Source organism: Neolamprologus multifasciatus, chromosome 12 (genome assembly GCF_963576455.1).
Source record: "Neolamprologus multifasciatus chromosome 12, fNeoMul1.2, whole genome shotgun sequence".
NCBI lineage: Eukaryota > Metazoa > Chordata > Actinopteri > Cichliformes > Cichlidae > Neolamprologus > Neolamprologus multifasciatus.
In genome coordinates this window covers 36,249,034-36,272,399 of record NC_140450.1, presented here as the reverse complement: position 1 = coordinate 36,272,399, position 23,366 = coordinate 36,249,034, and the positions used below count along the sequence as shown (strand labels likewise).

Below are 23,366 nucleotides of genomic sequence, written 5' to 3'. Positions count from 1 at the left end.
TGAATCCGATCTATCATGTCCTTTCTGAGCCTTTTTGTGATGATCATTTTCTCTCCTTTAAACATGATCCCATCTATCAGTGAGATCTCATCCCTGTGGTTCCAAAACTCCTGGATGTCAGGCGGACATTGAGACCTTTTATCCGGCCATCCACTCAATGTGGTCCTTCTCAGAGTGTTGAGCTTAGGGTCCTGGGCTGTTTCGTTTCTTATCTCTAAGAGTCTCTGATCACTGACAGGCATGTTGCTGAGGACTGAGTGGATCAGCGCATCCATCCCGTCACATAGTGATTTATCGTGGAACTCTATGGATTTCTGGGAGAGCGTGTCGGCTACCGGGATGTCTTTCCCTGGCTTGTGGATGATGTTGTACTTTTGCAGCTGTAGTATCATCCTCTGTAGCCGTGGTGGTGCTGATGCTAGTGGTTTTTTGAGTATGGACTCGAGTGGCTTGTGGTCCGATTCAATGGTCACATGTCGACCGTACATGTACTCGTGGAAACGCTTGCAGCCAAAGAGAACAGCATATAGCTCTTTTTCTATTTGAGCATAGTTCTGCTCAGTGCTGTTAAGTGACTTGGATGCGTAGGCGACTGGCTTGCCGTCCTGCAGCATCACAGCACCGAGGCCACTTTTGGATGCGTCGACCTGGAGTCGTAGCGCTTTCTTGGGGTTGAAGAAGGAGAGAACTGGGCCTGGTTCTCTAGTGATCAGCTCCTTCATGTGTTGAAAGGATCTGTCATGGTTCTTGTCCCATACAAACTCACTGTCCTGCTTTAACAGCTGGCGGAGCGGTGCGTTTATCTCTGACAGGTGTGGGGCAAATCTTGCTAAATAATTAACCATCCCCAGCACTGTTTCCAGTTCTGCCCTGTTCTGTGGGGGCGCCATGTCTTGGATTGCTTTTACTTTTTGTGGATCTGGTTTCAGTCCTTCGTGTGACAATGTGTGACCGAAGTAACTGACCTCTTTGACGCAGATGGTGCACTTGTCAGGGTTCAGTTTTACACCTCTCTCCCTGCTGCGCTGCAGCATGGCCCTCAGGTTGTCGTCGGCTCCTGTTTGGTTCCTCCGAAGACCAACACGTCGTCCACAATGGCTGCCACGCCCCTCGGGCCCTCATAGGTCTCATCCACGCGTCGCTGGAACTCATCCTGGGCTGAGATTATGCCGAATGGCAGCCTGAGGAAGCGGTACCTGCCAAACACAGTATTAAATGTGGTTAACAGAGATGATTCGTGGCTTAGCTTAATGGCCCAGTAGCCTGATCTGGCGTCCAAAACACTGAAATACTTGGCCCCAGCAAGTTTTGTGGTGACATCCTCCAAGGTGGGTAGAGGGTAATGGGGTCTTTGTATAGCCTTGTTGAGGGGTCTGGGGTCCAGACATACTCTGAGTCTGCCTGTCTTGGGTTTTCTATGGTGATGCTATCAATGTAGAAACAGTCTTGCTCCTCATCTGTGTCCTTAGTTGTCACTTCTATGTTCTCTCTCTCAGTGTGTACTGATTTGAGGTGGGCTTTTGTCTGCGAAGGGAGTCTTGACCTGCATGCTCTTGCAAAATGGTTCATTTTCTTGCTTCCCTTTTGCTGGGCAGGTGTCTTTATTACTGTGTTGTCCGGCACAATAGCTGCACATTTTTAGCGTTACATTAGCGTGTTCTTTTGGTTTCACGCTTCTTGTTTGATTTTCTTGTCTGTGCGGTTTCCTGCCGATGGCGTGCACAGTTTCTTGGCCCCTGGAGTGACCCATAGATTTTAGCTGTTGCTTTGCTCGTGTGATCGTGCTATATCAATAGCTTTCTCTAGCGTGAGCTCTGCGCCTTGGCTGAGTAGCTTTTCTCGGACGTGTGGCGAGTTAGTGGCAAATACGATCCCTGACCATTTCATCTGTATTTGGGTACCCACAGTCTTTAGCAAGCAGTTTCAGTTCCGTAATAAACTGTTCAAACGCCTCATTTTCACCCTGCATCTTTTCATGGGACTTATATCTGGCGTAGATTGGGTTAGCTTTCGGTGTGATGTAATCAGTGTACTTATTGTAGTACGTCTGAAGCGTTTGGGAGTGGTCTGCGGTGAGCGTCCACGTGTTGTAGACGTCCCGTCCTTTCTCACCGACCCATAGAAGAAGGTAGCTGCATTTGTCTGCCTCCTCCTTCCCCCGAAGAGGACCAGAGAACATTAGCTCGGCGTGCTGCTTGAAACGCCGCCATGCCTCGGGCAGGTTGCTACAGTCCCAATCCATGCGCGGTGTGGGAACCAGTGTTGCCAACTCCTCAGTAAGGAAAATCGCTATTGGTTGTCCTAAAAGTCGCTAGAAGTCGCTAAATGACGTCATAACCTAATTTGCATAATTGGTCATGCTAATGTAATTGTAACCTACGCTGCTGGAGAGAGAAATAAAATCGTGGTAGAGACATAAAGTGAGTAAAAAACATCCTAAATGCAGTTAGAATTTATTTATAACTACAAATTAAATTTATTTTAGCAATTATTGTTTTTTGTAATGTCACAATTCCAACCCTGCTCCTTTACCCGGGCTTGGACCGGCAAAAGTGACCCGAAATAGGCACTCTGGTGGAGTTACTTTGTGTGTGTGTGTGTATAAGTAGTTTTAAACCTTGTGATCCACAAAACAGCATAAGAGTAAAAGAGTAAAAGAAGAACTGACTGCGTTACAGCACCCGCTGCTTGTTGAGAGTAAAAGCGATACGCACTTTCACGTCTTTTTTTAGCAACTTTTTTTCTAAAAAAAAGTCGCTAGGGGGTCTGAAAACTCGCTAAATATAGCGACAAAGTCGCTAAGTTGGCAACACTGGTGGGAACGCCGTAAGCCTCCATGTCTGCGCTGTCCGACGGCGAGGGATTGCGTAGAAAACCGCTACTCTGACACCATGTATTATCTTTGTCTGTATACCGAGCTTCTTATTAAATGCACGCACACACCGATCTCTGCTCCGATTCCACTTTATTTCCTATTCTCCATTTTTTCTTTGGAGCTTCTTGCTCGCCAGTGAATTACACACATTGCAGCAACACAGTGCCATCTAGTGGCTGATACAAACATAGGTCAACATGTTACATCCACCAGATCTCAAAGTGTCTGACACATTCTTATAGCTTCAGCCCTCCACACTAATCATTCACATTCTTTCTCTCTTGCGGCGCCTAAGTGACGGCCTTGGCTTCCTGTTTTATCTTCGCCTGATGAGATGGTGCAGAAAACCTCTACGGTATGTTCTGTTCTCTTTGTAATCCGAAAAGGAAGGTCACAGCATTTCTTATAACTCAGCAGTATAATGCATCATAAAACAGTGTAGTGATTTCACAATCTTTAATCCGAGGCATAATGTGGACTAAAGCCGTATAATGATTCAACAGTTATTTGATTAGAAGTATAAGGATAGGATAGTATAATAATCTCACATGGGGAAGGAGCCTGAGCTTGTGCATGAGGTCGACAGGTACCAGCTGGGTATACTCGGGCTTGCCTCAACGCATGGCTTGGACTCTGGAACCAGTCTCCTGGAAAGGGGCTGGACTCTGTCTGGAGCTGCCCTTGGTGAGAGCAGTGTTGGGGAGTAACAGAATACATGTATCGACGTTACATGTTTAAAATACAAAATATGGCTGCCTCTGCCTCAATTTTATCTCACAACTTAGACATTCACATTACTCACACTCTCTTAACACATACATATAGGATCTTGGGGGTGGGCACGCTACACGTAATCCAAAAGACCATCAGGGTGTACACCTCACCCCTGGCGTTGTTGCCCACCTCTCAATTTTAAATACACGTAGACATTGAGGGCTATCAGGAGGGGCTATGCGCTTACCTGCTGCTCTCTGGCAGGTAGCTCCATGCCCTCCTGGGTTTTAAATGCACCTTAGAACACACATGCATCAACACTACATATGAGCAGGCGGAGGGAGGTTTGGAGTCTTCACACACCCGTTCTCTGCGACCTGCTGGAGTGGGGGGGCAAGGAGGAGGAGTTGGCCGTCCGACTGGGGTCTGGGGTCTCAATAGAACCACCCTCCTGAATATCACACAAGTCTCATCCACAACCTCGTTCCCTCCCCATGGAGCTGCAATCCACTGCTGTTGCTCAATGACAACTTCACCAAACTTGTATTTTCAAAATGCCTTTGTCTCATGAATCAAACAGAGAAACAGCCATTTTCATACTCCATGCTGGGAATGATTAAAGGCCCATCTCTGTGGGGTGATCATTTCCTTCTTTGCCCATCTGACTAAAAGCTTCATTTAAAAGATTATTTACTCACATTGCCACATTAGATCAGCGGATTGTTAGCTGTCCTTCATCTAATTTACTCGACCAATGCACAACTCCCACATAGCAAGCAGGTCTGGCAATGAGGTATGTCTTCTATACACATCCCCACTGGCCTGCATGTCTACAAACTACACACTAATCTTTTAAACTCCTGGGGCACTAAACAAGGTTATCCCCATTAGTTTTTGCTTTGCTGTGGTACCACTGGCAAAAATCCCTCTCTTTTGCTGGGATTTCCCTTCTGGCACCACATTTAAATCTCTTTATGTAGATGATCTACTCCTATATGTCCCTGATCCAAACAACTAAACCCCAGCAATCCTATCAACTCTCCAAAAATTCAGTTGAAGGCCTTGAGGTTACAACAGTCAGATCTTAGGTGATTCGTTACCATGACGCTACCCTCACTTTTCTCCAAATTATTTGGCTGCTATTTCCAAAATGAAGCAGGACTTCCAAAGATGGGCAAGTCTCCCGCTCTCACTAATAAGCAGAATCAATGTTGTGAAGATGAACATTAGGAATTAGGCTCATCCTTTACTGTTTGGTGTGAAATCTTTTAAGGATCTTTATAAAGATGGTGTGTTTTGCAACTTCACTGTTTTATCCTTCAAGTTCTCCCCACTGCCCACCTACCTCTTTTGTTACTTTCAGATTACAGACTGTAATCTGAAAGTAACGCAGGAACGCAGGAAATTTCACACCTTGCATTCAAAAACACACACTCCTCATTCTGAATCTGAACCTACACAACCCATAGAAGAAAACACACCTGAAGACAGTCAGGAGAAATGGGTTAAGAACTTTTCAGACAGGAATCTCACTGAACCTGAAAAGAGAGTATTAGCCAAAGGTCTCAATTTTGCCATTTCTCCACAACAGTTGCCCATAGTGGACCTCATCACAGCCACAGAATCTGCCATTCGGATTAATAAATTATCACAGACAGAAGCAGAGCAAATCAGGATGAAAGTCTCAGCCACCCTCTCCAGTGCCAAAGTCCCTCCGTCCAACCTCACAATACAGGAAAAGAAGGCCGTCGCTTCCCTGAGCAAAGACCACAACATCACTGTTTTACCAGCTGATAAGGGAAGATGCACCGTGGTCCTAAACACTACAGATTACCATACAAAGATCACTACTCTCCTCAGTGACAACAATACCTACGAAGCCTTAAAGCGAGACCCCACAAGCAGCTACAAAAAGAAAGTTATAGTTTGCCTTCAAGACTTGGAAAAGGACAAAATCATTGACCGCCTTACTTACCACCGCCTTTACCCAGGGGATGCCATACCCTGCATTTACGGACTTCCTAAAATCCACAAGGAAGCTGTCCCACTCAGACCCATAGTCAGTAGCATAAACTCAGCCACTTATAACATTGCAAAACACCTTGCTACCATCCTTGCTCCTCTCGTGGGGAACACCCCACACCACATCAAGAACTCCACCGACTTCACCAACAAGGTCCAGAAACTTACCCTGGATCCAGATGAAACCATGGTGTCCTTTGATGTAGTCTCTCTCTTCACGTGCATACCCACCACGGAGGCAGTGGAGACTGTCAGAAAACGACTACAAGAAGACAGCTCCTTGGAGGACAGGACCAACTTCACACCCGATCAGACCTGCACACTGTTTGACCTCTGCCTCACCACTACATATTTCAAATACAACGAAGGCTATTACAGACAAAAACATGGCTGTGTCATGGGCTCCCCCGTGTCACCTATTGTAGCCAACCTTTACATGGAGGAAGTGGAAAGGAAGGCTCTTGGCTCTTTCAAAGGAAGAGTACCCAGCCACTGGTACAGATATGTAGACGACACCTGGGTCAAAATCAAGACACAAGAAGTGGAATCCTTCACTGCGCACATCAACGCTGTGGATAAAAACATCAAGTTCACCAGGGAAGACACAAAGGACGACTGTTTGCCTTTCCTGGACTGCGCTGTGCACATTGAAGAGAACGGCAACCTCAACATCGAAGTTTACCGGAAGCCCACACACACGGACCAGTACCTCCTGTTTGACTCCCATCACCCTCTGGAACACAAACTTGGAGTAATCAGGACCCTACACCACCGGGCAGAACATGTTCCCTCTAAGCCTGAAGGGAAAAAGAAGGAACACACACATGTAAAGGAAGCACTCAAAACGTGCGGCTATCCTAAATGGGCGTTTTTAAAGTCAGCAAAGAGGCACAGAAAAGAAGATCAGACACCAGCGAGGGAGGATAAGAAGGACAGACGCAACAACATTGTCATCCCCTATGTAGCTGGTGTATCAGAGAAACTCAGGAGGGTTTTCTCCAAGCATGACATCCCGGTGTACTTCAGACCCAGCAACACACTCAGACAAAAACTGGTTCACCCGAAAGACAAAACGCCAAAACACAGACTTAACAATGTGGTGTTTGCTGTACAGCAGCGAGGAATGCCCAGACCTCTACATCGGAGAGACCAAACAGCCACTTCACAAGCGCATGGCACAACACAGAAGAGCGACCTCCACAGGACAAGACTCAGCTGTCCATCTGCATCTTAAGGATAAAGGACACTCTTTCGAGGATGCCAATGTTCACATTTTGGACAGAGAGGACAGATGGTTTGAAAGAGGAGTGAATGAAGCATCTATGTCCACTGTGAGCGACCATCTTTGAACAGAGGCGGTGGTTTACGACACCAACTCTCTGCCATCTATAATCCAGTTTTGAGATCCCTTCCCAGACGCCTTAAGGCCCACTCACACCCTGGGCCATCTGACCTCAGGAAATCACATGATAAGGTGGGGCCAGGTTTCACAATGAAATCACCCGAAACTCTGGCTGATTGGGACCCACACCCAGTTCCACACCTTGGCTCAGGCGATTAGAGGATCATCAGGGGGTCCTTTTGTCCCTCTGTGGGGGGAAACTCCCACTAGGGTTATATCTGGGACTCTCCACCATTTGACCTTAGAACTGAAGAAGCTTCTCGGATGAAGGTGAAACGTCTTCAAGTAATTTAAAGAAGTCCAGACGCTTTTCTTTGCAAGCTCCTTTGACTACGATGACCTGGATGACTGAGAACCTTCACAGACATTACAGACTGTGCAATATCCCTGTTTCACATGTTCCCTGCTATAGCCCCTAAGCAGATGTGGAGAAAACTCCTTTGCTCTGATGTGCATCAAAAGTCATCTGCTTCTAATGTGCATGGCAGACTCCTTCCTGTTATTTATTCCTCAACATCTAAGGTTAAATCTGCACGGGGGGGGCGCTAGACTCAGCCATGACTGGTACAAGGCAGCTCTTGTCTTTCAATGCCTTCATATGCACTCAGTTCACTCTTGCACAAGTCAAGGTTTTCAGTAGCATTCACCTATCAAAAAGAGTTTACCAGTGTCATTGACCACTGCAATAAATGTCAGATTTTACATTCCAACCACTCATATACTTTACCACTATTTCCTTGCTTACAAGTTTTGGGAACATTATCATGACACAATTTCCAAAATATTTTCTCAACACCTGACACAGTCATCCCACTTTGCTGTCTTTGGTCTCACAGTAGAACACGACTGATTCTCTATTAATTAGCTGCAGGTCTTAGCATTTTCAAAGGAGCTTGCAAAGAAAAGCGTCTGGACTTCTTTGCAAGCTCCTTTGACTACGATGACCTGGATGACTGAGAACCTTCACAGACGTCTTAGCATTTTCATAAAGTTTGGCAAGATGATACCTGATCTTCTTCTGGAAGTCCAGCAGTGCTCCCTTTAACACAGTGGCTCCAAGTTCTAGGCCAAGTGATGTATTTTTGTTTATTATAACTCCACATAATCTCATAAAGTACAGCTTATTCCTTGCCCTCGCATGTTTTTGTTAATCCTGTGTTCATTGACCCTTTCTTTAAAAAGTTTAGATTATTTATGTGCTTATTGTTCTTTTTCTTTTTTCTTGGGTTGGGGTTATATATTGATATATAAGAGTGTGTGTGTGTGTGTGTGTGTGTGTGTGTGTGTGTGTGTGTGTGTGTGTGTGTGTGTGTGTGTGTGTGAGTTACTATTTGCTTTTGGTCTCTTTCTCAAATGAATGCCAAAATAAGAGGTGTGGTGGGTGTGGTTTATGGCTCAACTGCAAGGTGTAGTGGGTTCAGGGGCAAGTGTGAGGGGATCATCTGCAGGTCATGGCTCCTCTATTTGAGTCACACGGTGGAACCTACAGAGGAACGGAGCTAGTGGGCAATGTGTAAATAAAGGACTGTGAAACTTTTAACACGTCTCATTCAGCCAATTAACACTAAGATGTGTTAAAGAGAAAATATATCAACATACTCTGTTTGTGGTTCTTGTGCTTTAATTGCTTGTAGAGAGACAGTGCTTTTCTATACTACCTGAGCACTCACAGTACTTACTGTGTGTTTTTCTCTGCACAGATTCCTCTGGATTCCTTCCTTGGGTGTGCAGAGATGTTGCCCTGAGTTTGAGAGTGTCGTTTGGATTCCAGATGTGTGGATTCCCTTCCTATCTGGACCTCTGGATCACTATTCCTCTTTGCACCGTACGTTTTTCCTGTTGAATTTTTAGTTAGGAGCCCTGTCTTTGAGTTTTGCTTTCCTCAGTGGCCTTGACATATATATTTTAGACATTATATATATATATATATATATATATATATATATATATATATATATATATATTAGGCGAGACTCGTTTGAATGCCTGTGCAACCGTTATTTTTCCTCTAAAGAACGAATACAGTCTGCATTGTTGTTTAATTTATGGCAAGAAAACTTAAAAAGAAACTTCAAAAACCACCCAATACCCTTAATTCACTCCGCCACACTAATTCACTAATGACTCTCTGGTCTTTCTTTACCATGTGCATGAGAAACGTGCCTCACCCTCTCCTAAGGTGATTTGAAAAAGGGCAAAAATGGTGTCTGGTTGACTTTTTTATTTTCAACTGGTTTATTTTTCAACTGGTGCCTTAGTGTATTTGAATGAAGAATTGAATGTAGAATTACAACTTCTATACTATTAGCACAGCTCTAAAATTAATCCAAACAGTTATTGTTTCATACAGCCTCCAGATACCTTTATGATATCAGTGGGACCCTGTTGTTTGCCTCCTATACGGCGCCTCGCATCAGCACTCAAAGTACACAATACATTTAGAGCTTGGTATGTACACCTCCCAACACTGTATCACTTAGCATGAGCAGATATGAGCATTAAGGTGAATCTCAAGGCCAGGGTTTGAGAATTAAGCTGATCAAAAGCATCACTGAACATGAATACTGGGCTTCTGTGGGAAGTTTTTGCACCATGTTCTGATAACTACAACTTCATAAACAACGTTAAATGTTTGTTAAAGCTGGGAAAGTAAGAAGAAGTCACCGGCTTTGCTCTGTAAAATCAACGCTGAGGCTGCAGAGGCAGTGGAGGGAGGCCACACTAAAAGGCTGAAACGGTTACATTGTGGTTGGCACATTCATTGAGCGGTGTAACCTAATGCCCCTTTTCTCTGCAGAGATACGGGAACAGGAACAGGAAGACCAGCTTGTGGTTTACGAATCGAAAATCAGCAATGGCAATGTTTTTGACTCCACTGGTGGCTGTGCTAGTTCTGCAAAACAGAATGCATGAGTGATTTAAGAAATAACTAAATGAGTGTAAAACTGGGTGGTATTGGTGGCAGATGTCTGTGGTAACTGTAAAACCAGCTGAGTCGAGCGTAAACACACCACACTGAGAGTCAGGTGAATGTTAATATGATAAATCATCAGCTCTGCCCTCATGAGTTCATCTGAAATTACTTCATGATAAATGTTTGTTTCTGCTGATGGCTGATCAATTAATCACGTAGATTAACAGCCACACCCCTCGCCCACACTGAGGCAAGAAATGAGTCACAGGATTTGGCATAGGCAGGGTTTCCTTTATGTTCTTTAGATTGAGCAGGAAAAAGCTTCACCAGCAGCAGACTGCTTGGTATGGCACCCAGGTAAGCAGCACCAACTTGTTTTGATTTGTTTTCAGCTGCTAGGCTGTCTTTGCTTATTATAATCATGAAATACGGCTGTTTGTGTCTTCAGATGCATGAAAAATGGGGAAAAAGGTTTCCCTTTTCTCTCTCTTGAAACTGATCTGTTCTTCGACGCATGTTTGTGGCGTTCCAGCTGTCACTGTGCCACTTTCATTTCAGTAGACTGCTGTTTAACAAGTATATGAAAGTGATCAGAAAAGGAATGAAATATAGTCAGAAATAATTACCTTGACGTTTTAATTATTCGATGAATATTTGATTATTATTAAAAGAAATGCTGGCATTTAAAAATGAAACCTAAATCATTTCTGTAGCAGTGTAATGAACAAACTGCAGGAGCAGAATGATGACAGGGGTTGTGCACACACAGGTGCAGCGTTCAATACTGTCGACCATAATATCCTATTAGAGCGATTAGAACATGCTGTAGGTATTACAGGTACTGCACTGCAGTGGTTTGTATCATATCTATCTAATAGACTCCAGTTTGTGCAAGTAAATGGAGAGTCCTCTTCACACACTGAGGTTAATTATGGAGTTCCACAGGGTTCAGTGCTAGGACCAATTCTTCTTCTTCATTCAGATCAAACTGAGGTTATTGTACTCGGCCCTGAAAATCTTAGAAATATGGTATCTAACCAGATTCTTACTCTGGATGGCATTAGAAAAAAGTTAGAAATATCCTGTCTCAGAGTGACGCTGAAAAACCAGTTCATGCATTTATTACTTCCAGGCTAGACTACTGCAATTCATTATTATCAGGAAGTCCTAAAAACTCCCTGAAAAGCCTTCAGTTAATCCAAAATGCTGCAGCAAGAGTCCTGACAGGGACTAGAAAGAGAGAGCAGATTTCTCCTGTTTTGGCTTCCTGTTAAATCCAGAATTCAAAATCCTGCTCCTCACATACAAGGTCTTAAATAATCAGGCCCCATCTTATCTTAATGACCTTGTAGTACCATATCACCCTATTAGAGCACTTCGCTCTCGCTCTGCAGGCCTACTTGTTGTTCCTAGAGTATTTAAAAGTAGAATGGGAGGCAGAGCCTTCAGTTTTCAGGCCCCTCTTCTGTGGAACCAGCTTCCAGTTTGGATTCAGGAGACAGACACTATCTCTACTTTCAAGATTAGGCTTAAAACCTTCCTTTTTGCTAAAGCATATAGTTAGGGCTGGACCAGGTGACCCTGAATCCTCCCTTAGTTATGCTGCAATAGATGTAGGCTGCCGGGGGATTCCCATGATGCATTGAGTTTTTCCTTTCCAGTCACCTTTCTCACTCACTATGTGTTAACAGACCTCTCTGCATTGAATCATATCTGTTATTAACCTCTGTCTCTCTTCCACAGCATGTCTTTATTCTGTCTTCCTTCTCTCACCCCAACCAATCACAGCAGATGGCCCCGCCCCTCCCTGAGCCTGGTTCTGCTGGAGGTTTCTTCCTGTTAAAAGGGAGTTTTTCCTTCCCACTGTCGCCAAAGTGCTGCTCATAGGGGGTCATATGATTGTTGGGTTTTTCTCTGTATCTATGAAGCGCCTTGAGGCGACTTTTGTTGTGATTTGGCGCTATATAAATAAAACTGAATTGAATTGAACAGGTGTCATGTACGGACAGCAATTTTCCATATTAGAGCTAAAATAAAATAAAAGGAAACTGTTGCTACATGCCTGCCAGTTTCTGTCTTGGTTGATTACATCTTGCCCATGTGCAGTTCCTGCACTGATGAGAGTGTGAAAGTAATATTTCTGATCTACCCTTCCTTCCTTTTTAGTGTTCCATACCATTGATCGGTGGCCTTTTGACCTGGAATACACCCAGCAGCCATGACAACATCTGGGCCCAGGGCCTGCTTTATTCTCACCTTCCTGCATGTCGTCATTATTCTCTCACTGCTGTTCTACAACAGCTTCTTGACCCACCGCGAGCTGCAGAGTTACCCCAACGGTGCTCATGGAGACATCAGGATTCTGGTGTGGCACTGGCCGTTTGGCCGCTCCTACAGTCTGGACGGGAACAAATGCCTGAAGATGTATAACATCAGCCGCTGTTTCCTCACTGATGACAGAGCTGACTTCTCTGCTGCCGACGTGGTGGTGTTCCACCACTATGAGCTGAGCAGAGGTCTTTCATCTGTGCCCCTACACCTGGATCGACCTACGTCTCAGCACTGGGTGTGGCTGTCCTTGGAGCCTCCTGTCAACAATGTGAACCTCACACGTTTCAACGGCCTCTTTAACTGGACGATGAGCTACACGCGTGATGCAGACATATCCATTCCTTATGGGCAAACGATGCTGGGAGGTGATAATCTAAGTTTTCCAGCTGCTCCAAATCGCTCCTGCTTCGCCAGCTGGGTGGTCAGCAAATACAAGCCTCAACAGACTCGGGCTGCTTTTTATCAAAGACTAAAGAAGCATATCCCCATAGAGGTGTACGGCAGGTGGAACAGGAAACCGTTGCCAGACAAGAAGCTCTTGCCCACCATTTCAAACTGTCTGTTCTACCTTTCTTTTGAGAACTCTGAGAAAAAAGACTACATCAGTGAGAAACTCTGGAGGAACGCTTTTCAAGCAGGGGCTGTACCAGTGGTTCTCGGCCCCAACAAGGCCACCTACGAAGCCGTGACCCCCCCACATTCCTTTATCCATGTAGCTGATTTCAATAGCCCAGCTGATCTGGCAACATATCTGAAGGTTTTGTCTGCAGACAGGCAGGCCTATGAGAAATACTTGGAGTGGCACAACACCTACCAAATTAAAACCTACAGTGACTGGAGGGAAAGGCTGTGTCAGATCTGTGTCAGGTATCCCAGTTTACCAGCCAGGAAGGTCTACCACGACCTGGACAGCTGGGTGAACAGCTAGTGTCGGATTTCTTCACCAAAGGTTTCAGACTGTGGATTCTGCTGAGTTTCAGAATCAGAATCAGAATCAGAATCAGAATCAGAAAGGGTTTTATTGCCAAATGTTGAGCAGGTTTACAACATTAGGAAATTGCTGCGGTACTTAGTGCAAACATGCTGTCATTCCACATGCAAATGTAAAATGCAGAACACTTGAAGTACAGTGGAAGAGAACTTATTGCACAGTCAGTTAACCCTTTAAGACCGACCATAGAACCAAGTCCGCCAGAGCTTATATTATATGTTTACATGCCGTGGAGCCATTTTTGGGAGCATTTTAAGTTGATATACATCAATACAACCATTACAGCCTACATTTTAATAATATGTCTGCATTAAGTGCATAGTAATTACATAAATTGCAAAAAAGTGCAATAAACTACAAAAAAATTGAAAATCGTTTTTGTTTTTTAACATATATTTCTAGTTAGAGAAATTTAAGAGGCTTATCCCTCAAAACTGTAAATACAAAAAAGTTGCACAAAATAGTTTCCCACCACAGGAAATTTATTTTGAGTGTCTTCATAGTTTTATTTTTGAAATACACCAATTTTTATACACTGCAGGAAAAACGAAAATAAATATTATAATGCAAATTTGCAAAAAAGCAGCATATGCATCAAAATAAACTATTTCCAGCAGTGCAATATGAGTCCTAAGCATCCCAGAAACCACACAGAAAGTCAGAAAGTCAAACATAACTTTTAAAAACACCAGTATAGGCTCATGAGGCCCTGATGGTAAAAAACTACATTTCCGCAAAATGACGTCACTTCTGGTTTCGGGCAGGTCATGGCGGACATGCAAAAGTTCGCGCTGACGTCTTATCCAGCGTAGGAAGTGTTACAAACAGCTGATCGGATCGGCAAAGCGTGTTTCTGGAATATTATGTTTTTGTTGCTGCAAGTGCTTTTTATGCAGTTTTTACAAAACTATATGTGGAAGGAAACTGTGACCGAGGACAAGCTGATGGCATAAGATGTAAGTACAACTCCTCCGGTTTCATATGCAAAAAAAATTATTGCGCTAGCTCACGTGGTTGCAGAGCTACCGGGATTTAAAAATAGTTACGCAAAACAGAGCGTGCCGCTCTGACCGGCTTTAAAGGGTTAATTTTGGTAAATGGTGAGAAACTGCAAGTTGCAAAAGCAGATCTGAAGCAGGTGGGTAGGTTGCTAATAATCACGTTACACATTCGAACTACAGGTAAACATGTGCCACTGAACAAGAAGCACAGTTTTTGTTAGTACTGATTGCTGGTGTGTAGTATCGTCTCAAAGGACATGAGCGATGGCAGATATACACTACAGATACATTTCATTACATGGTACCAGACTGGAATAATAATTCAGGGCTCCATGCTGGGCCACTGTGTTTTATTTAGGGCTGTCGCCGTGTAGCAGATATTCTCCTGCCACTGCTGGACATTTCTCTGCTGTTTATCAGAATATTGGTGCCCCTTCCTTGGGAGGCGCATTAACATTTGCTCACTTTGTTCAAATGTTCTTGATGCTCCTTAGTGCACTAGACCTAAAACTGATCGCTGGTACCACGATGTCACTCGGGCCTCAGAAGGACGTGCAGGAAAGCGGAAAGAAAATGGAAAAAAGATCAACTCCAGATTTCCTTTCATATGTTAGGAGGAGCCCTGTTTCTTTATCAGGATGCTGTTCGAAAAGCAAAACTAAGTATTTATCAGATATCATCTCTAACTACAGCTACACGCCCTGTGTTTTATTCAACACCATTAATTCTGTTGTCAACCCTCAGTTCTGTCTCTAAACTCCCCTTCCTGTCCAAAGTCCTGGAAAAAGCTCCAGGAATTTCTGGAAATTAATGACATCTCAGAAACATTTCAGCCTGGTTTTAAAGCGCTACATAGCACTGAGCTTGTGCTTTTAAACGTTTTTAATGATCTTTTATTAATTGCTGACTCTGGTAACTCTGCCATTTTAGTGCTTTTAGATCTAAGTGCGGCATTTGATACAGTGGATCACGGGATTCTCTTATCATGACTGGAGAGCTGTGTGGGTAAGGAACTGCATGGTTCAGATCTTATCTAACTGATAGACGTTTTTCTCTCAGGTTTGGTGGCTCTTCATCCTCATGATGAAGGCTCTAAAGGTTTTGCTAGACGGCCTTGGTGACATTAAATCATGGTTTGCATTAAATCTTTTGAATGTAAATGATCAAAAAACTGAGATTGAACTATTTGGACCTTCTGACCCTCACTTTTCTCTTAAGGTTGGTCCTCTGGAAAGTCCAGAAGTGTCTTTGCAAAGAATCTTTGAGTTTTTCATTTAAGAAACAAATAAATTCTGAACATTTTATCATTTGCTGACTTTGAGAAAGTGATCCATGCATTTACTTCATCCAGGCTTGATGACTGTAATATTTTGGTATCAGCCAGGCTCTGCTCTCGTCTTCAGCTTCTTCAGAACGCTGCAGCCCGACTCTTGACAGGCGCTCGTAAACACAACCACATACCCCAGTCTTGCCTCGTTGACACTGGCTTCGTTGTAGAATTGATTTTAAGATTTTATTGCTTGTTTTTAAATCTCTAAATGGGTTAGCTGCATCATACCTCTCTGATCTGGTAACTAAATACTCCAAACAGAACTCAGGTAGCTGATAAGTTGCTAAAACACAGAGGAGATTGGGCCTTTGCGATCGCTGCACCCAAACTTTGGATCATCTTCATATTAGGATCTCTCCAACACAAAAACACATTTTTACTGAGTGTTGTTTTGTTCTTTGTGTGTGTTTGATCTACTTTTCACTTTTTACTATGTACAGCACTTTGGTCAACTTGTGTTGTTTTCAAATGTGCTTATAAATAAATTGATTGATTGATTGTGTGGTTTAAAAGAATTCACTTTAACGGTATTATTGGATGTCTGCTATGCAATAATAAAATGAGAGTTCTATCAGTTAAATATGCATTTTTCGTCTTTTTGGCATTTGATGACAATTTTAATGGCAAATGGAGCTGGAGAGTGTCGCTGTTTATACCTGTACAAAAGATGCACAGGCAGAACAACCGGACATTTTTAACATGTGTTGTTATTAACGTGATAATTTCCAGTTTGCAATACTGAAAATGATGTGTGTGATGATAGACGAGTCTGTCTTAACACAGAGTTTTAAAGGTGTGTGAAGCCAGAGTGGGTTAAAAGCAACTTTTAAAAAGTATATGTGGAAATATCAGAATGAAACAGAACATAGATTTGATTTGATTTGAATGAATCTTTATTTTGAACATGTTGAAAAAGTACAACAACATAGAATTAAAAGAGACAAATGAACAAAGCAAAACAAAAGGGAAACGAGCAACCACAACTACAAATAACTTTCATGTTCAAAAAGGAGCAGGAAGAAGCATAAGCTTATTTAATCCCGCCCCTTTTCCACTATCTAGTAATCTATAGACTACAGAAATACCTCCTTGCAATTACATTATATGTCGTGTGTATTTTTTTTTATTATTCATTAATTTTTTATATATATATATACATATATGTTTCTATCTATCCATACATACGTATATACACATACGCACATATACACATTTTCAATTACCCCATTAACACACAGATACAAATAGGCTGTGTCTATTTTTTGTGTTTTAGCTGACTCGCTCTCTGTACTTCAACATTTAGCTGCATCTGTTTTTTCACCACCGTTCCACCGACACAGACACGATTTGCTGAGAGACAAAGGATGACACGGACTAATTTGGTGCTGGTTGGAGCTTCAGTTTAAAGTTGTATTGAATGTTTCTAAAACGTGCTATGATATGCAGGGTTTACACACGATTTGGTGCATTTGCTCTGTGAATGAGCTCCATTGTCTCGCTGCAGTATGGACCATTTTTCACAAGATGCAAAGCAGAATGTGAAGCATTTCTCTGAAGCATAAAGTGCCACTTCCTCCTGATGAGGGTGGAGTTGATTCAGTGTCCAAATGTCTACATCAGTAAAAACTTTCGGCCCTTTCTTTGTGAAATGCCGGTTTGTCACAAGTCAAGTCAGCCAACGATTGTTAGTTATTGGATGAATAAAGAGAATAACAAACAATGAAAATGTGGTGTGTGTTATTTCAGCGATAGATGTGATGGGTGCGTCGATGACTGAGATAAAAGCTTGTGGTTTCACACTCAGATCCACCCCTCACTAATTCAAACTCTCTGTGTGGAGGTTGGGACAAAAACCTCAGAGTCGAGACTTCATTATACCAGGACATCACTGTGGCCATGTTTCACCCTCTGTGGTTTCATCTTCTATGAGTGTCTGAGTTTCTGTTTTTAATGTGATGATCTTTTAAAATGACTACAACTAATACAAATGGCCCATCAACATCATGGGTGAGGTATATACAAATAAACAATACAGTTCAAATAAAATTGCCAAGAGCAGCTGGTAAGAGTCTTGTAGTATTGGCTTGTTTTGTTTTGTTTTGTTTTATTTATCTATATATATATTTTCCTGTAATAATATCTGAATGATCTACATGGGAGAGTATGTATAACTATATCTATGTGTTTCCCTAACACTGTTCATATACGATGTACATACATTACTATTATACACTCTATTTTATTTGACCTCTCTCTTCCTGGTGGTTAAAATGTTGTTGGAAAACCAATAAATAAATCTTTAAAAAAAAAAGAGTCTTATAGTATAATATATATGTCAGTGCCCCAGTGTTTTGACTTTTACATTATTATTGGACTTTGTCATCATTTATCATTTCTAGTCTTTTGTTACAATGTTACAGTTCTAAGTCTTCTGGTTCTGTCTCTGTGGTCCATGGTTGCGGTCTATCCTGTCAGCTGTATCCCCTTGTGATGTCAGTGCCTCTGTGTTATATTTCCTGTTTTACTTTGAAAGTCTATGTCCTATGTCAGTGCTTCTGGTTTTGCTTCCCTTGTGCTGTTAAGTCTGATTTCTCCCAGCTGTGTTTCCATCCTGTCTCCCTTTCCCTGATTACTCCAGTGTGTGTTGTTATTGTTATTTGATAGGCTTTAAATAAGTTGGGTTTTCTTGGCATGAAGATTGGAAGCAGTGGCATCACTACATTTTGCCTTAAGTGAGCCAATAATTGCATCTTTTTATGTCACTGCTTGGAACAGGTATGGTATCTACGGAGCCCCACAAGGGACATGGGAGAAAAAAATAAAGCTTAAGTTTTGCAAGATCTCGCAAATGCTTTGGCGGCATTCTTTGGAGGCCTCCAGCCCGAAGCCGACCGGGAGGTCGAGGAACGATGTGCCAAGAGTGCGGTGTTCCCCCTGGCTGTAGTGGGCTTCAACCTCCCATTAGCTTCGAGCTGGTGGGTGACAGACGTCTCCGAAAACGTTGGAGCATATTTGCAAATATGTGATGTCTTGATAAACCAAGTAGTTATTTGAAGTTTACACAGCTACATTTATGCCTCAAAATATCTTAAAAGTTTATTTTGTTTGTGGTTGTTAGATGGGTTTGGTGCAGGGATTTTCTTTCTTTTTTTACTCGACTAATTTTAATATTTCTATAAACTAGTAGTTATGTTCTGGGTTGCTAGCCGGGCACCGGTGACCACCAACCCTGGGTTTTCCAGTGTTAGCAAGACTGAGTCCTGTTTTTTGTTTGGAGTTTTGCTGGAGCTGTTTTCAGTTTGTTTCTATTTAGTTTGAATGCTTGTATTTATAAATTGGTTTATCTTCACATAAAACCACTCTCTACAATGGATATATTTATGAATTGGAGTATTATATGGAATTCCACATTGTAACATGGACAGACAGATTTCAAAATAGCCAGCTGGAATGTTAAAGGGTTGAATAACGGGATTAAGAGGAAGAAAATATTAACATATCTAAAGTTATCGAGAGTTGATATAGCCTTTATTCAAGAAACGCACATGTGTAAGTCAGAAGCCTTAAAACTTAAATGTTCCTGGGCAGCTAAAGTCTTTTCCACTCCTGGAACTGGTAAAAGTAGGGCAGTGTCAGTTCTGATTCATAAAGCAGTTAGCTTTACTGAAACAAAAGTAATAACAGATAAGGAAGGTAGATTTATATTGGTTTATGGACAACTACTGGACACACCAATAATTTTATGTAATATCTATGCACCTAATGTGGACATACTCGCCTTTTTTCATAACCTGTCACAGTATCTTTTGGAATTAGAAGGTGCACAAATAGTGGTAGGAGGAGATTTTAATCAAATACTGGATCAAGACCTAGATAGATCACTTCCTAGGAGAGGCACAGAGAGTAAATCTGTAGCTGCCATAAGATGACCTCAGATTTAGGCCTGAATGATATTTGGTGGACAATGCATCCAGAAGGCAGGGAATACTCCTTTTACTCTCCAACTCATAATGTTTATACTAGAATCGACTACTTTCTTATTTCTGAAGCCTTAGTGAATAACTCTATAGATTCAAGCATTGGTAATATAGTAATCTCGCCAATTTTTTTATGTCTTGGAAATATTTTACAGATTCCTCAAAGCCGCAGATGCCGTTTAAACGTGTCCTTAATTAAAGACTCTGGGTTTATTAAATTGATAAGAGATGAAATACAATTTTACAAACAGACAAATAATCGAGAGGACACTACACTGGCTACTTGGTGGGATGCTATGAAGGCATACTTAAGGGGGAGGACAATTTCTTATACTCTCTTTAAAAAGAAGGCAGCTAACAAGAATATCATTACGTTAGAAGCCAAATTAAAGGCACTTGAGGCAGTACATACCCATACAAAAGACAGAGTTACGTTGAATAAAATTGTTAAAGTTGAATGTACTGTACAACAGAAAGGCAGAATATGCTTTATTTTGCATTAATCAAGCATATTGGGAAAGCCGAGTCGTTTATTAGCATACCGTCTTAAACAGAAAGACAGTATGAACCATATCGCAGGCATACGGCAATCAGATGGGGTTATTTCAACTTCTATTAGACATATAAATGATGGATTCAGGGCCTTTTACAATAATCTTTATTCTACACAAGGTAGTTTAGATGAACAGAAATTCGAAGCATTCTTTACTGATTTAAACCTGCCACAGCTTTCTACTACTGACCAGCAGGTTATAGATGCTCCAATTACAGTAGAGGAGATTACCCGTGCAATTAACAGTATGCCACTTAATAAAGCTCCAGGATTAGACAGGTTACCATTGGACTTCTATAGAGCATTTGAAGATATGTTAAGTCCCCTGTTGCTCGATGTTTATAATGAGGCGTTTAAAGCAGGCTCATTACCTCAGTCAATGCACTCTGAATTATAACATTTATTCCTAAAACTGGGAAAGACCCTTTAGACCCAAGTGGTTACCGCCTCATATCTTTGCTGAATTCTGACCAAATAATCTTGGCAAAGGTCTCAGCGGGTCGATTAAAAGCAGTAATGGCGAAAATAATTCATGCAGACCAATCTGGTTTTGTTCCAAACCACAATGGTTCAGATAATATTAGGCGGTTGGTTAATTTGCAAAATTATGTATATGATTCAGTATATCCAACAGTGGCCCTTTTGCTGGATGCTGCTAAAGCTTTTGATTGTGTTGAGTGGGATTATCTGTTTAAGACATTAGAAAAGTTTGGTTTTGGTGACAATTTTATCAGGTGGATAAAGATATTATATGAATCGCCTTCAGCGCGAGTATTGACGAATGGGCTCATATCAGACCTATTCATTTTACAGAGATCCACAAGACAGGGCTGTCCCCTTAGCCCCGGGCTTTTTGTAATTGCTGTAGAGCCTCTGGCACAAAAACTGAGAAATAATGTATTAAATTTCGATGGGTAATAGTCAACATAAGCTTCTATTATATGCAGATGATATGTTGTTACTTATGACCCAGCCTGGGAAGTCAATTCCAGCCCTATTAGAATGTATAGAAAGCTTTACGCTGCTTTCAGGGTATCGCGTCAACTGGGATAAATCAGAGGCAATGCCTATGTCAGGACACTGCCCTCATACTTTATTTAAACAGTGGGAGTTTCGGTGGTCCGTGAATGGTTTGAGGTATTTGGGGATACAAATTACCTCAGATTACACTAAGATGGTTTGAGCAAATATGGAGCCAATGTTTGAAAGACTAAAAATGGAATTTGGTAGATGGTCCAGAGTGCGTCTCACAATATGGGGTAAAATTAGTTGTATTAAGATGATGACTGCACCCATGATCTTTTATATTTTATCCAATATTCCATTACACATTCCAGATTAGTATTTCAAAGATCTAGACTTTTTGATCCGGCAGTAGCTCACCACATCGTTTACGTATTAAGAGACTTCAAGCAAGTGCAAAACAAGGAGGTTTTTCATTGCCTAATTTCCAATGGTATTATTGGGTGATGAACGTGAAACAACTTAGAGCTTGGTTACCTACTTCACCAGTTAAACCCATCTGGTCCCATATAGAGACGGAAGTTAATGGCGGTATTTCTCCTTGGAGGGAGCTGTTTGATACCAGTGATAAACTTACCCATCCTATAATTGCAAACGCGAAGACATTGTGGTGTAAATTACATAGGGCAGGTCGCTGGGACTTTATTAAATCTCCTTTGGCAACCTTGTGGGGGAATAAAATAATTTTAATTGGAGGGACATCAGTTGACTGGTTACAGTGGCGTAAGGCAGGCATCCTTTATGTATCAGATTTATTTGACTGTGGGACTAAATGTTTTTTAAGCTTTGATAAAATTGTGGAGTTATATAAGTTGCAGCGTGATCAATTCTGGAGATATGTCCAAATACATAGTTCATTATCGAAGTGGCTGGGAACCCCCTTCAGTTGTCCTGTGGGCGGCCCTGTGGAAGTCCTGCTCTCAAGATCATCCTTGGGTAAAGGCATCAACGCTAAGATTTATCATTTATTGCAAGAACGGTCAGCTGACCCTCTCCTGAAAGTTAATGGCTACTGGGCCCAGGACATGGCATTGGACATATCTTCAGTTGAATGGGATTCATGTTTTCAAAATGTTAATACTATGTATAAAGAAACAGGTAGTAGATTTATTCAACTTAAGATAATTCATAGGTGGCATCGAACACCGCAACAATTGTATAAATGGACGGACGAATGTTGGAGATGTGATGGTCAAAACGCTTTGATTTTACATATCTTATGGAGCTGTTCAGCACTTCGGGATTGGTGGTGTTACGGATTCAAATATTGAGGATGGATACAAGAGGAAAACCAAAAATAACCACACTGGTCCGGCCGGGTCGAGTCAAACGATGATTTAATGAACACACGCGTGGGAGATGGACACCATACAGCAGACAGCATCAGATCTCAAAATGGTGGAGCCTTGATCAAACTCTTATAGCCTCTAGTGGCCCCCACCTCATCATAAAAGCCTAAACATTCACATTCTTTCTCACACAGCGCCTAAGCTACGACCTTGGCTCCCTGTTTATCTGCTCCTGCTGAGATGGGGCAGTATGCTCTGTTCTCTTCTAATCAGACAAATGAGACGATGACTTTCTGTGAACAGTATTTCTTATAACTCAGCAGTATAATGCATCATAAAACAATATCATTCATTCACAATAAATCAGCAGTCTAATGTAATGCAAATCAGTTTACCAAATGTAATAGTTATCACCTTCTTCTAATTCAGGAGAATAATGCAAACTAAAACTACATAATAATTCACAATCTTTAATTAGGGTCTAACATGGCATAAAATAATATCATAATCCCACAATTCCCCCTGATGAGCTCTTTAGACTTAAAGAGCTCACTTACACCCTGCAATCCCGTGTTGCCGGGTTCATTTCTCCTTACTCCTCAGGCCCTTTGTCCCCCTGTTGGGTGAACCATATGTGAGATGACCTCTGTGTTTGCGCAGTTCAGATGCAAGAAAAACTTTTATTACAACAACAACAGTAGGTACAGATGAGACTCCCATCACTCCCCAGTTCTCCCACAGCTTTATTTCGGTGCTACCTTATACCCTTCAAACGTACTCAGACTAGAACCTCTGTCCGAGGAGCTTTTAACCTTTATTTTATTGCTGTAGGCACCAGTGTCTTCCAGTCGGGTGATCCTCTGCTCTTGTTTCCTTCAACCTCAGGGGTTAGACAACCCTTCAGTCGTTGCACAGATCAGGGGATTATTCTGCCCCGATTTCAA

General features: G+C 42.1%; 1 protein-coding gene across 1 annotated transcript; it reads left to right on the top strand.

Annotated features, from left to right (window-relative positions):
• The first annotated feature begins 2,821 nt into the window (after positions 1-2,821).
• LOC146507468 (alpha-(1,3)-fucosyltransferase 7) lies at positions 2,822-17,626 on the top strand. Its single transcript, XM_085180346.1, has 3 exons — positions 2,822-3,230; positions 8,714-8,838; positions 12,094-17,626. Exon 3 carries the CDS (start codon positions 12,146-12,148, stop codon positions 13,184-13,186), a length of 1,041 nt encoding a protein of 346 aa, XP_085036472.1. The 5' UTR covers positions 2,822-3,230; positions 8,714-8,838; positions 12,094-12,145; the 3' UTR covers positions 13,187-17,626.
• Positions 17,627-23,366: the final 5,740 nt, after the last annotated feature.

Excerpts from the sequence above, each read along its gene's own strand:
- LOC146507468 (XM_085180346.1), top strand. The coding sequence starts at position 12,146 with ATGACAACATCTGGGCCCAGGGCCTGCTTTATTCTCACCTTCCTGCAT.